This window comes from Hetaerina americana, unplaced genomic scaffold (genome assembly GCF_022747635.1).
Source record: "Hetaerina americana unplaced genomic scaffold, ioHetAmer1.1.p SCAF_14, whole genome shotgun sequence".
Classification (NCBI taxonomy): Eukaryota; Metazoa; Arthropoda; class Insecta; order Odonata; family Calopterygidae; genus Hetaerina; species Hetaerina americana.
This window is the reverse complement of record NW_027286514.1, coordinates 11975610-11990919: the sequence shown is the minus strand read 5'-3', so window position 1 is coordinate 11990919 and position 15310 is coordinate 11975610. Positions and strand designations below refer to the sequence as shown.

The window sequence follows — 15310 nt, the reverse complement described above, 5'->3', positions numbered from 1 at the left end:
CATTTTGTTTTGAAGGGTGGGGCGACAATTGAGTTAGCACTTAAATTATCGTTATCTTCAGATCAAAGACTAAAAAACTCATCTTGAAACAAACTGCCTTTTAAGAAAAAATGTGACTTGCGATTATTATATGTATAGTATGCAACCAGCTTTACGTAAGTGCATACAAAGGTTGCATCACGTGGAGGATAGACGAGCATTTTGTAAGAACCCTTACCATGAGAAAATATTGGTATACTATTGACATATAGATACATTGAAATGGAAATACCAATTTAAAATGAATTAGATGAGTTCAAAACAAAATGTTGTGAAAAATAGGTGTGAAATACAGCTCGGTTTTTCAGTGGTAAAAAATAAGAAATGTATTTTGTAAGTGAAGAACACTTTGTAGTGCCCACTTATTTATAACAACTTATAACTACACACTTCAACGATTAGGCGTCAACATTACTAAACTTCTGAATTAATGTTGATTTTAGAGGGTGTTACCCTTTAGCCATTGGGTCGGCAGTAGGATAAAAGTTTAGGTTGTTGGTCCTTCCCCATCCCACTCCCTGAATTCAATAATTTCCTTGAATAAGCAATATCTCAATGTTATTTTGATATTACAAAATTGAATTTACAACTTAAATATACCATATTTTATCAACGACAATGACTACTTCTAGCACTCATGCATACTAATAATGTTTTTCTTTCAGGAATACCTTGAAAGTAGTGATGGCAACATTTTGGGAAACCTTGGACAAGAAAACTTAACTTCATTTAGTCGTTTTACTAATATTCAGAGTTTAGTAAACTGGTAATTATTTTTAATGTTTTTTGATATCATTTTCTATGTTTGAAATTTCACTAAAGAATAATATCAGTATAAGATCAAAAGATATATTATCCAGATTGGAGTCCTTTGTTCCCTCTAATGGGTATGATTAATTTCACAACATCTGTGATGAATTGATGCTAGTATACATTTTAAAGATGGTTAAAAGGTGCCCAAAGTGAAAATTATTTAATGCTTTTGGATAATATTCTATTAAAATATATTATGTTGATTTACTTGTACAGGGTGTGGCAACATAACTTCCTTTTTTAAAGGGGTTTTGCTTTAATAAAAAGGAAGTTATGTTGCCGCACCCTGTATATACATAATTCATACATTATTATGTTCTGCTGAATGAACTATTTGATAGTTTTTTTAATACTGAACTAAATAAGTCACTCAATTGATGTGTTTGAATGAATCACATAAATTCAGGTACCTGGAAAACAATAACATAACATCCCAAGAAGAAGCTTTTGATTCTGTAGAAGGTGCCTTGAGTGATCTCATCAAATTTGTAGAAGTAAGTGAATAATCAATGTTTATGTTTAATTAATATCGTAAATATACTTGTAATTACTCTGTAATCTTATGAGCTAATATTATTCTCAGATTTTTTATGCATCATTCCTCTTTGATAATGATAGTTATTTAATGTTGTTATTGAAGAAGCAGTTTTTATAAATGGTCTGATATAATATTTTCAGTGCTTTGATTTGGATAAAGTTCAAGGATTTGATTCAGAGGATGAAGCTGTTGCAGAAGGGATGAATTTAATTGAATCCAATCGACTCTGGGCTGTTGTTAGCTTTTTAGGTATTGATGATAAAGATAATGCATCTTCAAGTTTGCCTCCAATGGTCACATATAAAATCAGGTATGTGGAGAAAATGTATTTATGTGGCATATTATTTGAATACCCATAGCATAAGAGAATATAAAATTCACAAATAATATTATCCATTTAAAGGGACCTTAATCAAAACTCTGTAATTTAAATAAGCATTATTTCAACACTCTTATGTTCCATTTGACAAAACAAACTTATCCTAGCCTCATTTGTTAATATGAAAAAAATGTTAGGATTTAAATACTAAATAAATCTAGTAAGTATCAATTATTTGATTTGGAAATCCCCAAAATATGGATTATGATTTATGTATTTATTACTTACCATTATTGTATATTGTGTAATCTCTATACTTAATTTTGTTAACTATTGTAAACTTTTAATTCATGGTTGAGACCAAGGGCATGTATGCAAGAACCTTACTTCAGTGCTGATTTCACTTGTGCTACGCTCAGCTGCTTCATTGTTTTACCAGAATGTCATTCATGATGCAATCAACATTCCCACTCTGCTCAAACTTGAAGAGCCCAATTTCTTTGTTCAGTTGCTTGCTTTACGAGTGACACTTTCAAAAAGTATTTGCATTGATATTTTGGGCCTTCATATGAGCAGAATGACTGCACACAATTTCATTACAGGATTGATAGTTCCCGGGTAGACAGCACCAAGCGTGTTGAAGATTCTATCACAAACCCAGGATCCCGTAGAAGACCTTCTATTGACTTGAAATACATAACTTTTGGTTTTGCTTACCTCCAGGTATGACTCAAATCCTATCTTGAATTGTCGCAAGTCAAGTTAGGGATAACTTTGTTAAACTAGGGAGAAATTTTATTGTTGAAAGAGATTGAGAGGGATCAATAGTATTCGACCTTATTGAATATTATTGAGTGATGTTAATATTTGAGTAGCTTGATAATTTATTCCAAATCACTCCAGGTATTTGCACCTACCTCTCAACTTGTGCCTTAATTGATGTAATTATGTGATTGATTGCTTGATAATTTGATCAATTGATTAGATAGTAACTTAATGATTTTATTATTTAATTTTCATAGTGGGTCAGCAAAGTTGTCAATAAAACAAAAGATATGCAGCTGTTTTGTTTTAAATTATTTTACATTATATAAATATTTTATATCTGTAATTTTACTCTTAATGATTAACTCATTTCCATTTAGGACATGATTGATGGTGCTTTAATAACAGAACTTGCTGGTACAGACAGGAAGATACCTCAGCCTGGAATATTTCTTCAACAGTTCCCATATCCCTGTCACATAATAGATCAGTAAGTTCACAAGATTATTTTTAAATGTTTTATCCACCTATATACTTGAAATATCCATCACTGTTTAGACATTAAAGAATGGTATCATTCAGCTCTTAGTGTGAAACATTCTACAATGTATAAAGTTTGTAGTTGAATAAATCATATGTAGTCTTCTCATGTGAATTTACATTTAGGAAATATACCAGTTATGGAACAATTCAATATTTTCACAGGTTTGTGCTGGCCATCTCACGAACATTTCCTATGTTCATGACATTGTCGTGGGTTTATACATGTGCAATGATTGTTAAGTCAATTGTTCGTGAGAAGGAACGTCGATTGCGTGAAACGATGAAAGCCATGGGCCTTCGTTCCAGTGCACTTTGGTTGTCCTGGTTCATTGACAGCTTTATCTTCATGCTGCTGGTCATTGCATTGCTCACTGCCATTTTAACTGTAAGTCATGAAATATGGATCTAATTGCATGGAGCAACTCTTTCCTCTTCATTCTATGGGTGATTTTAAGGAAGGCAAATTCATCAGCCTAGGCTCATCAAATTTAAATGGATGCCATGAGAAATTGTTTGCATTCATTATATCATATTCTATCGGTGATATAAAATTTCATAGGCACACTTTGGTGTAAGTAAAATTACAATTATGGTACATCCGTGAAACGATGAAAGCCATGGGCCTTATTAATGGTTATATTAATAGTGGTGGTGATGGGAATAATAAGTGTTGGAAAAAATCAATGGCAAACATATTTATATCTGAATGTGGCTTTTAAATGAACTAATAGGTAAAGTATGAGGTAGGTAGAGTATGTCTCTAACAATGTTAAAACTACAATCCAACCTGTATGAACTGGAATATTTAAACTCTATACGTATTTTAATATAGATATAATAGTGCATTTTAGTACATTCAATAGGCATTTTTTGAGTTCAAGTATCAATGGTTTGTGCATTATTTTGTAATTCTGAAGTTTAGCTTTAGCATTGTATTAGCCATACTGTTAATAGAGATGATTGAAAGATTGCCTGTTATGAAATTCTGCCCTCTTAATCCATGTATATGGGAGTTGAAATCTTACTTCATCAAGCTTGATACTGGTATTAACTGTGATTTACTTGAAATAGTGATATTTACTCTTGGAGTCCAGTAATCTCAGGAAGTAATATAAAATTGATAATACCTCAATTGATCATTTAAATAAGGGAAAAGCTTTTGAAAAAATGTTTCACAGTTGCAATTCACTGGAAAATAATAAATCAGGAAACAGTAGTCCCATTTCAATCAGTATTAATCACAGTTTTGATATTATTGAAATTACTTTATTGCATATATTTTAGACTACCTGATATGATATTTTCTTAGTCTATTGGTAGTAATATTTGTGTCTTAAAAGGCTATAAAATATGCCAAATAATTCAGAAACTGATATTTACAAAATATATGTTGGTTTGATGGCATATAATCAACCTTCAGATTGGCATTTTAGCGTACCTTATATTTTTATTTATGTTTGCATGTGAGTAACTTGATGAGACAGTGTACTCATGTTGAGAATTTACTCGCCAAATATGGGGTGTGTGAAAAGTGTATTTTTGCAAAATATGTATTGATAGACCCAAGTTAGCTTAAAAGTTACCAGGAGTTAAAAAAACTCTTTGATTTCTAACTAAAAAGTGAAAGCTCCAAAATTTATTTCCTGATTTGTTTAGAAAACAATTATAATTTTTACTTTTTGTATGTAAGTACATACAGTAGGTATAAGTACCATAGGAGGATACCTATAATCATGTTTCTTCATTTTGTATTCCATTACAGAAAGGCAAGGTACTTGAAAACTCAGATCCATCAGTCATCTTTGTCTTTATCACTCTGTATGCTATCGCCACCATAACGCAGTGCTTCTTCATGTCAGTCTTCTTCTCACGAGCCAATCTTGCTGCAGCAGCTGGTGGTATACTGTTTTTTGTGACATACTTACCATATTCATTTATGGTCCAGTGGGAAGAGCGTATGCCTACAGAGGCAAAAATAGCAGCAGTGAGTATGGCACTTTCTTTAATTAGGATGTATAAGGAATAAATTACAATAGAATAAGGCTCAAGTGTATAATTTGTTATCAACATATTTAGGGAATGATATTTAATATTTTTGTATGTGTATTTTCAAGCTGAGAGGTGAATGACGAGGAATATAATAAATTTCATCAGAAAATAAATGCTTGCATTTGATGATACTGTAATGACTTTTTATCTCTGGATTGAATAGATTACTTGGGCCGCATATAATTGATAATTTTTCTTCCTTTCCTTTAAATTTGTCATAAATGCCAAGGAAAATGTGCAGATGACTCAAAAATTGGTAATGGCAGAAATCCAATTTAATTGTAAATGCAAAAAAGACATTGTGCATCTTTATTTATTATTTTTATTGCTGTGGGGCCTGGGTTCAAATCCCGCTGGTGGTGAATATTTTTCAGTTGTATCTCGATCCCTGCTTGAGGTGCTCTGTGGAGGGCACTTTGAGTGAGTACACCATCCGTCGGATGGGACGTTAAGCTGCGGACCCCTTGGCGCCTTTCGTAAAGAGTAGGCCAATGCCGATGCCAGGTTTCTCTCCACCCTTCATCCTTTCCTCTCCATCCCTAATGGCACAAATGACCTCAGCTGTCGGTCACCTCCCCTAAATACTGCTACTACTTCTATTGCTGTGGTCAATACAGTATGTCATTTCTCTGAATAATATTTGTAAATTTTTCAAAACCGCCGGTAAAAGTACTATTTCTGCTACATATGTCCTCACTAATTTATTTTTCTTGTGTCTAGTTCATATGCAAAGGGCTGTTGATTTTGTGTATGCTTATTGAAGTTTTTATGTAAATGTACAAGTGCTAATATTTTTCCTGTGTTTATAAAACTGTGTGTTGTAGAAATTAATTTTATTTGTCTCTTTTGAGTTACTTTTTCGTTCCTCCTTATTGATCTATCAATGTGTACTCCTATTAGAGCTCATAGCTCTTTAAACATTTGTGAAAGCAAAATAAAAAATTCATAAAAATAAATCATGCTTACTGTTCCAAGAAAAATGTCCTAAATGCAAATAGTAAAATTGCCCACAAGTTTTTAATAAAAAAAATTCAAATGGCTGCTATGATTATACCTACTCATTTATTATAAGGCATTTTACTAAACAAAATTGATCGTATTAAAATTGTCTTTTGAAAGCCTATGTATTATTTCTAAAATACTAATTTTCTCATTGAAATGTACCTTTTTTCTCTTTCAGTCACTGTTTTCCAACGTTGCATTTGGGTTTGGATGCTCATATTTTGCACATTATGAAGAGATGGGAATTGGAATCCAGTGGAATAACATTGACTCTAGCCCATTGCTTGGAGACCATTATAGTCTTATTGGTTGTGCGGGAATGTTTATGGTTGATACTGTTCTGTATTCCGTGCTGACTTGGTACATAGAAACAGTCTTTCCTGGTAAGAAAATTCTTGATAAGAATTTGACTTTTGTGGATACATGTAAATGTGATTAACAAATCCTCATTTTTTAATAATGCAACATTTTTCAATGTTGTAGTGCCATTCGTTTAATTGCTTTGAAATGTGTTGCCAATTGTTTGTAATCCTGTGAAATAATATTAAAATAAGATTTAATCACATTAAGTGGCAAAGAGTTAAATTGGAGAGATTCATATTGGTAAAGGCTTTAATGGTAACTGAATGAGAGTGCTTGTTTCTTTTTCTCCCGTGATGGTTTAGGACCAGATAAAATATACCATTTGGTTCCCAATAAAATTTCATGTAGGAGAGTTAAAAATATGTGCTACACACATGCTGTTGTCATTATATGTAGCTTGAAATTAAATGCTTTATAACAATACCAATGATAAATTTAACTCCGTAAAAATTATTTGAATTGGCTGGAATTCAAAACTGGATCCCTCAATTCCCTGATCCCTCAAGTGCAGTCAAGTCAAATGAATTTTATGCTGTGACATGTCTACATATCAATGCTCATCGATGGATGACTCCCTCAAAGAAATTATTGTGATATCTCTTGCAGTTGTTGGAATTGTCAAAGGAATACATATAATACAGAGGAATTTTACTTTCATTCAGCTAATGTGTAGAATGAATCAGCCCTTCAATTTTCCAGGAAAACTTATGCAAATAGCTTGTGTATTAATTTTTGCAATGTTTTCAGGACAATATGGCATTCCAAAACCATGGTACTTCCCTGTTTTGAGATCATATTGGTGTGGAGGTTCTGTTGGACCAATGACAAGCAGTGCTGATGATTCTTTACCGGGGAAACCTACTCATGAAAGTAGGGATTTTGAGAAGGAGCCTACGCACTTGCAGCTTGGTGTTTCCATTCAGGGTTTAACTAAGATTTATGGCCATTCCTCAAATAAGAAAGTTGCTCTACGTGACCTCAATCTTAATTTCTATCAAGATCAAATAACTTCATTTTTGGGTCACAATGGAGCAGGAAAGACAACGACTATGTGAGTATCAAAGTATTTATCACATCTTAAGGTACTGAGACATAAATGTGGAGACAAATCCAAAATCCATGGCTGTTATATGCATGAGAGAATGGGGAAAGTGGGAATGGAGGGAATAGAAAGAAGGAATTGGAGGGGACAGTGATAAGTGACTGGTGAGATATCAATCAAAGGAATACCACATGAACATTCGCTTATCACATTGGGGATTCTCCCCTCACTCTACTCCCAGTGGTCAGTTCTATAGTTCCTCATGAGGGAAAGCATAACTGAGTATCACTTCTTTGAGAAGGGGTCAGCTCACATGAGTTTGTCTTTCATTTATTTTAGGATTTGGGATCCTTCTCCCAAAAACAGACCTACTGCATTTGTGCCAGGAGCTTAGGTTTTATCTCATATACAATATCAGTAAAGTAAATGAATCTTGACTTTGACTTAGAATTAAGAGCTTACTTTGATTAGTATGTAATGCAATAAAGCTGATTAGACAATTTTTTCAAAATTTTAATTATTGAATATTTTTATCTCTATTGGATTTTGTTTGATTGGTGTTAATTTAGTTCTATTAGTTTAGAAATTTGAAACAATTTAATCTTTAATCATTGTCATGCATAATTTGTTCTTCTAGCTCTATTTTAACTGGCCTCTTCCCTCCAAGTTCTGGAACAGCCAAGGTGTATGGACTCGATATTTGCAAAAATATGGATAACATAAGGAAAAGCTTGGGTACCTGCCCTCAACACAATGTTCTTTTTGATCAGTGAGTTTCATAGCATATACAAGAGCATTAATGTCTGAATTGTGATATTTATTGACTTTTCTTAAACATAAATTTCATGAACAATCTAAAATTGGATACTTGAGCAAAGCTTTATTTTTCTCACGTATCCTAGCAATTCTGGTGGGTCTTTAGTGTTATGTTCTTAAGAAATTCATATTTCAAATTACATAACTGTGAAATATTGATTTTACTTAATGATATTTAGGTTCATGGGAGAGGTATCAAATTGTTTTTACTATAGTAGACAACATAATTTGATGTGAAAAAAAAGGAATTTCAAGAAAACTGGTTGATTCTTTGATATCCTGAATGATCTTATTCCCATTTTATAACCTTCTTGAAACATTCCATTTATTATTTATGGAATTATATATATATATATATATATATATATATATATATATATATATATATATATAATTCCATAATATAATTATATATATAATATATAGTATATATATACATAATATTATATATAATGATAATATAATTATATGTGGCTACTATTTTATTTTTATTTATTCTTAATTGTACCAAGTTTTTGCTTCACATCCAGTGCCATTTAGGTTGTGATTTTGTGTGAACCTTTTGGTAGATAGTGTGAATGACCTGAAGAGGGATATTCTATCAGCTGTTGAGAGTGATGATAGAACTTTGTCCATTCAGGGGCCACTAAAGCAACTTTCATAAAATCAAGTCCACTCTCTATGTTTACTCAATAACTAAAATCTCATTATGCATTAATTATATTAGAGAAACTGTTATAATGAACAATATAAATGGTGTTTGTGATAGTCACTGCCGAACTCATTTAGCAAAACCCCTGTCACTGCAAAAGAAAATAGGCGGTGAACATAGAAGTGTAAAAGGCTCCTTTGGAGACCCCAATGAATTAATTTTTGAAAAAAATGGATAAAATATGGCTGTCTAATTTCCTTTCCTAAATGGTAAGTATTAATACTTCCCCTCTGTTCATCCTCTTCTCCTCTCCCTCTGTCCTCTTTTATAGCAAGAGAAGCATTTAATCTCAAGTAAACTACAACGAACTCTTAAATGATGTAGTCTGTTAGCTGTCATGCATACCTGAGCTTACTTTTTAATTGTTGCCTGAACCTTTATGAAAAAGTCCTGGGTTATTTAATATTTTCTTGGAATCTGAAAATATTCTGTCCCATAACTCTTATTTATATTTGCTTTTTTGGGGTACACATTTTTTAAATGATTCCCATCACATATTGCCTAGTGTTTACCATTAGTCATATTTATCATTACTCTTTAGTTTTAATCCTAAAATGGAAATTCTTCTTAAATGTCACCATCTTATATTTTTATGTTTTCACCTTTGTTTTTAGTCTTACTGTGGAGGAACACTTATGGTTTTATGCAAGACTACGGGGTCGTCCAAGGAATGAAATCTTTGCAGAGATGGATGAGATGATCCTGGATCTTGGTTTGCCTCAGAAGAGAGCAGAACTGGCCAGGAATCTCTCAGGTGGAATGCAGCGTAAACTGTCTATTGCAGTGGCCTTTGTTGGAGGATCGAGAACTGTTGTTCTGGATGAACCAACCTCTGGTGTTGACCCTTACTCCAGGAGGTCAATTTGGGAACTTCTCATAAAGTACAAAAAGGGTAAATTTTGTGACTTAATCAGTATTTAGTCAGTGAATTATGTCTAACATTTTTTAAGTTTGTATTGGACTCTAGGATGAAATAAAATAATAATGCAATTTATCAATGACAGCACTGTCAGCAGCAGCTGTCACACACAGCACAGCACTTTACTTTTTCAGAATATATAAGACATTTTAAGTTTATGATGTGATGCAGATTCTTTCTTTTGTTAATACCAACTTTCTTGGCATACAGTAATTATGAGGATGTGTGTTAAACTGCTAAAAATTTTACTATCACACATATTATGGGGAGCATTTAAGTTCAAAAACATCTCGTGAATATTTAATTATTTTATGTATTCTCCAGATAAATCATGCAGTTTAGCATAGGGTAAATCAAAAAGTAAGTTGATTATTTGTAAAAATGAATGAATTATTAGAGCGGAAAATCTATCATGATGGCATGGAATTGGTTATCTACTTTTCAGTGGTGCTGCATTAAGTTGAAACTGTCATTGTAACTTCTTATTATTTAATTAATATAACTGACTAAAGTTTTTCTTGGTTTCCTTCAGCTATTAAATGTTTGATTTAATGCCTCCAATCAGGTATTTTACCATGGTGTGTTGTAAGGGAAGAAAAACTTTCTAAAACTTAAACATTATCTTTTGTGTTTGAATTGCTTGAAAGATAATTTTTGGATGAAGTGAGTATTCTCCATCTTCTATAGACTTTAGAAAGTTTTTTATTGGCACATATCTTATATTCCAGGAGATATCTCTATTATCAACCAATGGAAGAGAATTATAATTCTTGAAAATTTTATCATATACATTCAAACAAGAAGTATCTCATTGAATATAACTTGTAATTTTTTGTTTTTTTTTTGTGATCAAATCTTGCAAATACCTACGTATATGAAAGTCAAAAGTACTCCTATCGTGTTAAAAAGTGAGATGAAGCCTGCATAAATATTTCATGAAGTTTTACTGAAGTTATACTTATTGTTCGAAATACTTTTGGCCTCTTAGAGCAAAATCATTGATTCCCATGAGAAATTGCTTTAAGCATTCACATTGCATTTTGGTGGAAGCAACCCCATGAGTATTTCAGTCCTTCTATGTAATAAAAGTGCAATAGGGCTGCATGTTTTGATGATGCTTCTATAAGATGTTATACATCCAGTTATGGATTTCACTATATTTTCAATCCAAATTAACATTTTCAGAACTGTATTATGTCAAGAAGAAATCAATAATATATTTCTTTTTAAAGTAATGATAAATTATATCTACCTGGAAAAATACTGTAAATCTTGGTTATTAATTACCCAAATTATTTTAATATTTTTTGTCCAAAAATATAAAATTGTTAAATATTGGAATTATTGTATTGATTTCAGGTCGTACTGTAATTCTAACCACTCACTTCATGGATGAAGCTGACTTGCTGGGTGATAGAATAGCTATTATTTCACATGGGAGGCTAAGGTGCTGTGGGTCCAGCCTTTTCTTGAAAGCTAGATTTGGAAAAGGTTATTATTTAACTGTGGAGAGGAAGGAGTTAGCACTTCAGAGTGCTTACAACTGTGATTTAGCTGAAGAAGCAACTCGATCTTTAGCGCACAAAAAGAATGATGAACATATGCAGGTAAGAAACATTTCTGGGCATATTTACCCTGTAGTCTGTAATCCATATTAGCTGGAAACCTAAACTCTTTGTTAACTTGTTTTTAAATTGAAATGGTATAGAGGTGGTGCTTCCTTTATCTCTAAAGTCAGGCTTTGATTTCTAGGGAGTCAGACATTGTGAGCATTTCTTTCCATGTTTAATTATTTATGTGATGATATTAACATGCATTATGGATGCATGTTTTAAAAATTGAATGCTTCTAAAATTTTTATCTTCAGTCAGATTTTGATGAATCAGATTAAGAGCCTAGAAATGGCATCTTATAAGTTTTTTAATTGATAATACTGCGGCAGGAATTGTATCATAAAAATTTTTGATTAATACACAATTTAACCGAGGAGGAAATGAACCTTTCTTAATTAAAGTATTGGAATTTCCTATTGTATTCAACCAATTAACTTTAATTAATCAATACCATGTACTATAGTGGAAATCATAATTGTTGATAATCATTTCTCTCAAATATGGAAAGTTTCCACAAAGTTAAGCCTGAAGCTGTATGGTTAATTAATTATTATTCCATCCATTGAAGTAAAAAATTCTGTATTATTACTTAGTTTTTTGATATCAGCTCTGACTGAGTTGATTTTGTTAAAATATTATCACCTAGTATCTCATTAGTATGCCTAAATGAGGTGATACCAGTCTTATATTATTTGATGCCTTATTTAGAGGGTTCCTTGATGTTAAAATTTACGTATGTGGTGAGGTTAGGATTAGGCTAGGAATTGGTATTTAAGCCGGGGCTGTGTGGAATGGGCTGGCAAGAACAGGTGTTCATTTTAGTGTAGGATGTGATATCTTCCGTATTTTGAAAACTTCCATTCATTTGTTGTACACTTATATGCTGTTGGCCAGAGGCAGGTCCATGTTCCTATTTCCATGGTTTATATGTTTCTCTGAAAGAAGTCTATTCCCACAGTTTTTGGTATTATTTCATAGAATTTACTTTTTCTGATAAACCTCTTCCAACTCACCACCTCCAATTTGATGCACAGCTCCTTCTCTATCCAAAATATTGGTTCTCATGCACAAAATAGAAATCTTGTTCTTTCTCCTTCGTCTCTTACCTATCACTCATCTATCTTCTGCCTGTCTGTCTCTATGTGTACTCCTTTCCTCCCATGCCTGCATTGTTTTGTGTGCTCTCCTCTCCCTAGCACAACTTAAATACCCCTTCTCGTCTGTTACTCTAACAAGAAAACATTTCTCTCCAAATCCTCATCTCATCACATATTGGAATTTCATTTCATCTCTCCTCGTATTGTGCCTCAAAATATTACCAGATGTTGCTTTGATAGTGTTTTACTCCATTCAGTTTATTAAAATATTTTCATGGAGAAGTATGAAGTCGTTAATTTCATTGAATATTTGCCACCTCCACGAAGTCATTCATGAAACTAATAAGTGTATGAAAATTATTTTAGTTAACTGCATAAAAATTGTGTGTGACGATATAATGATTGAATGTTCTATTAGTGTATTGTTGAAGATTCTCTGATTTCATTTGAGAGAAATAAAACATTTCTGAGAATCACTACAATTAAATGTTTACAATTGAGTTTATTTTTTTCCATACTTACTTTTTCTTATCATCAAAATGAGAAAAATGCCCAATGAAAATTTAAATTCTAATCAGTCCATAAAATTTGTTGCAGGGTGATGGAGTTTCTCATGGGCCTGATAAGGCTGTTTCAGAACCAGGTGCTGTCAACATTCAACAAGGTGATATTATAGGTATTTATATTCTCTCCTGCGTATGATATTTACTGCCTTCCCTTGATTTTTTAAATTTTGAACCACATTACATAATTTTGCAAATATACCAAAATTTGGGGTAGTTAAAATCACCACTTTCATTTCTTATTTTGAGTGGTGATTCAATGAAGACAACAAATCCTTTTAAAATTGAAATTCTGAAGACCATTGTAAACTAAAGCCACTGGATATAGGTCTATTTCATTGGCTCAAAAGAAAGTAACTTTTCATTGTGATAAATATGCTCATGATGATGGAGCCATTTCTGAGGTTGTTATTTTTTGCACCATGGGTTGTGTTATGGTCAGTTTGTTCTTTGGAATCTTTTTCATGATTAATATGTACATGGATTGATTAAGATATTCTAAATGTAGCAGTTGTTGAACATTTATGTGTATCTTTATACATTTACTGTAAATGAACTTAGGAAAGTTAAACTTACCTCCAACAGAAACTAAAGGCTGTGCACCAGCTTCAACAGACACCATTACCCAGTTCATAAAGCAGTCTGTCCCTAATGCACAATTGCTAGAGGAAGTAGGAAGTGAACTTTTATATTTACTACCTTCAAAACCGTTAGAAGAAATGGAAAATGGCCACACTAACAGCCGAATATCAGCAAAAGCCATGGAAAATCTCTTTGATCAACTTGACTCAGAAATGAGCTCTCTGGGTGTCAATTCCTATGGTGTATCTGACACAACTTTGGAGGAGGTGAGTTTTTATTTATTACAGGGATCCATATCTTGACTTGTGAATTAAATTAGCATTATCTAATGCAACTTGTATTTCAAAATGTATTGCCTTTACCAAACCAGTTGTAAATTTATATCACACTTCTGAAATCTATGTATGAAGTAATTTTTTTAATATATCATATCCTCAAGAGAGTGCAATACAAAGTTAAATATGCCATGTAATGTCACCTTTTGTGTACTGCTTTTGGCTTGTCGTATGTGACCTAATTTCATTCATCATAAAGTGAAAGTTTCTAACCATTTTTTTGGGTACCCTCTTCAATTCAGGGACTTGAGTAGTTTATACAGGATGGGGCAGAATAAACTCCCTGATTTGATGGGTGAATTGTAAAATACCAACCAAGTTAATTAGAAAAGTGTTTTTATTTCTGAAAAGAAATTGATTTTTTTTTCTGAAAAATGTGGGTCGTGGTAGTCCAGGGGTGGAGCATTGGACTGCTGACCAGAGGGGCCCGGGTTCGATTCCTGGGCAAGTCTCTGGGCACCTGCAGGTCCACCCAAGCTATGTGATTTTTCGGGTGCCATCTTCCTGGGAAACCATAACCGGCTCAGGGAAAGGAACTGGCCCCCCCTACCCTGACGTGTGAATTTCACGTGCCGCATAGGGCTTGGTACTGGGTGAATTCTACCATCACCTTCCAAAACGACCTTCGGGTTGATTACTGTGTTTATGGTTTTTTTATTCCTGAAAACTACATCAAATGTTATTTTATTTTCATTAGGTTTTGAAAATTATTTCATCCAGGTGACGACCTTGGTTTGCAATGCACACATTGAGTTATTCAAAAATGTTTTCAAAAACTCTTCTCAGCATATCTTGTGTAAATGCAGCGATGTAATTTTTATTTGCCTCCTATCAGCTTCCAAGGTCCTTGGTCAAACTTTGTAAACCTCATCTTTAAGATATTCCCAAAGAGAAAAATCGCATGGGCTCAAATGTGGAGATTGAGGGGCCCTTGGAACATCCCCTTGTAAGGAGATCAGGCAGCCGGGAAATTGTTCTTGCAGGATTTGGTGTGAGCAGTGGGCGGTATGAGCCGTGGCACCATCCTATTGAAACCAAAAGGCTTCTGTGTCATATTTTTCACCATACTCTTCCCTTTTGGGGAGTAAAAAGTTCTCCAGCATCTCACAATATTTCGCAGAGTTAACAGTAACAGTTTAACCTCAAGATTCAAAAAAGTAAGGCCCAATAATGCCTATAGAGGACACAATGCACCAAACT

The 15310-nt window shown here is 33.0% G+C and overlaps 1 protein-coding gene across 4 annotated transcripts in view; it reads left to right on the top strand.

Annotated features, from left to right (window-relative positions):
- The window catches only part of LOC139686335 (phospholipid-transporting ATPase ABCA1-like), a 116535-nt gene that overhangs the window by 55844 nt on the left and 45381 nt on the right, over positions 1-15310 (top strand). For 3 of the 4 annotated variants that reach the window (XM_071583506.1, XM_071583508.1, XM_071583505.1), the window contains exons 12-25: positions 705-805; positions 1259-1346; positions 1531-1700; positions 2312-2432; positions 2855-2964; positions 3180-3402; positions 4780-5001; positions 6247-6451; positions 7179-7482; positions 8111-8242; positions 9616-9893; positions 11280-11527; positions 13228-13306; positions 13779-14041. In XM_071583506.1, coding sequence (XP_071439607.1) covers positions 705-805; positions 1259-1346; positions 1531-1700; positions 2312-2432; positions 2855-2964; positions 3180-3402; positions 4780-5001; positions 6247-6451; positions 7179-7482; positions 8111-8242; positions 9616-9893; positions 11280-11527; positions 13228-13306; positions 13779-14041 — 2544 coding nt within the window. The remainder of the gene's footprint in view (positions 1-704; positions 806-1258; positions 1347-1530; positions 1701-2311; positions 2433-2854; positions 2965-3179; positions 3403-4779; positions 5002-6246; positions 6452-7178; positions 7483-8110; positions 8243-9615; positions 9894-11279; positions 11528-13227; positions 13307-13778; positions 14042-15310) is intronic. The other variant, XM_071583507.1, reaches the window with a different exon arrangement.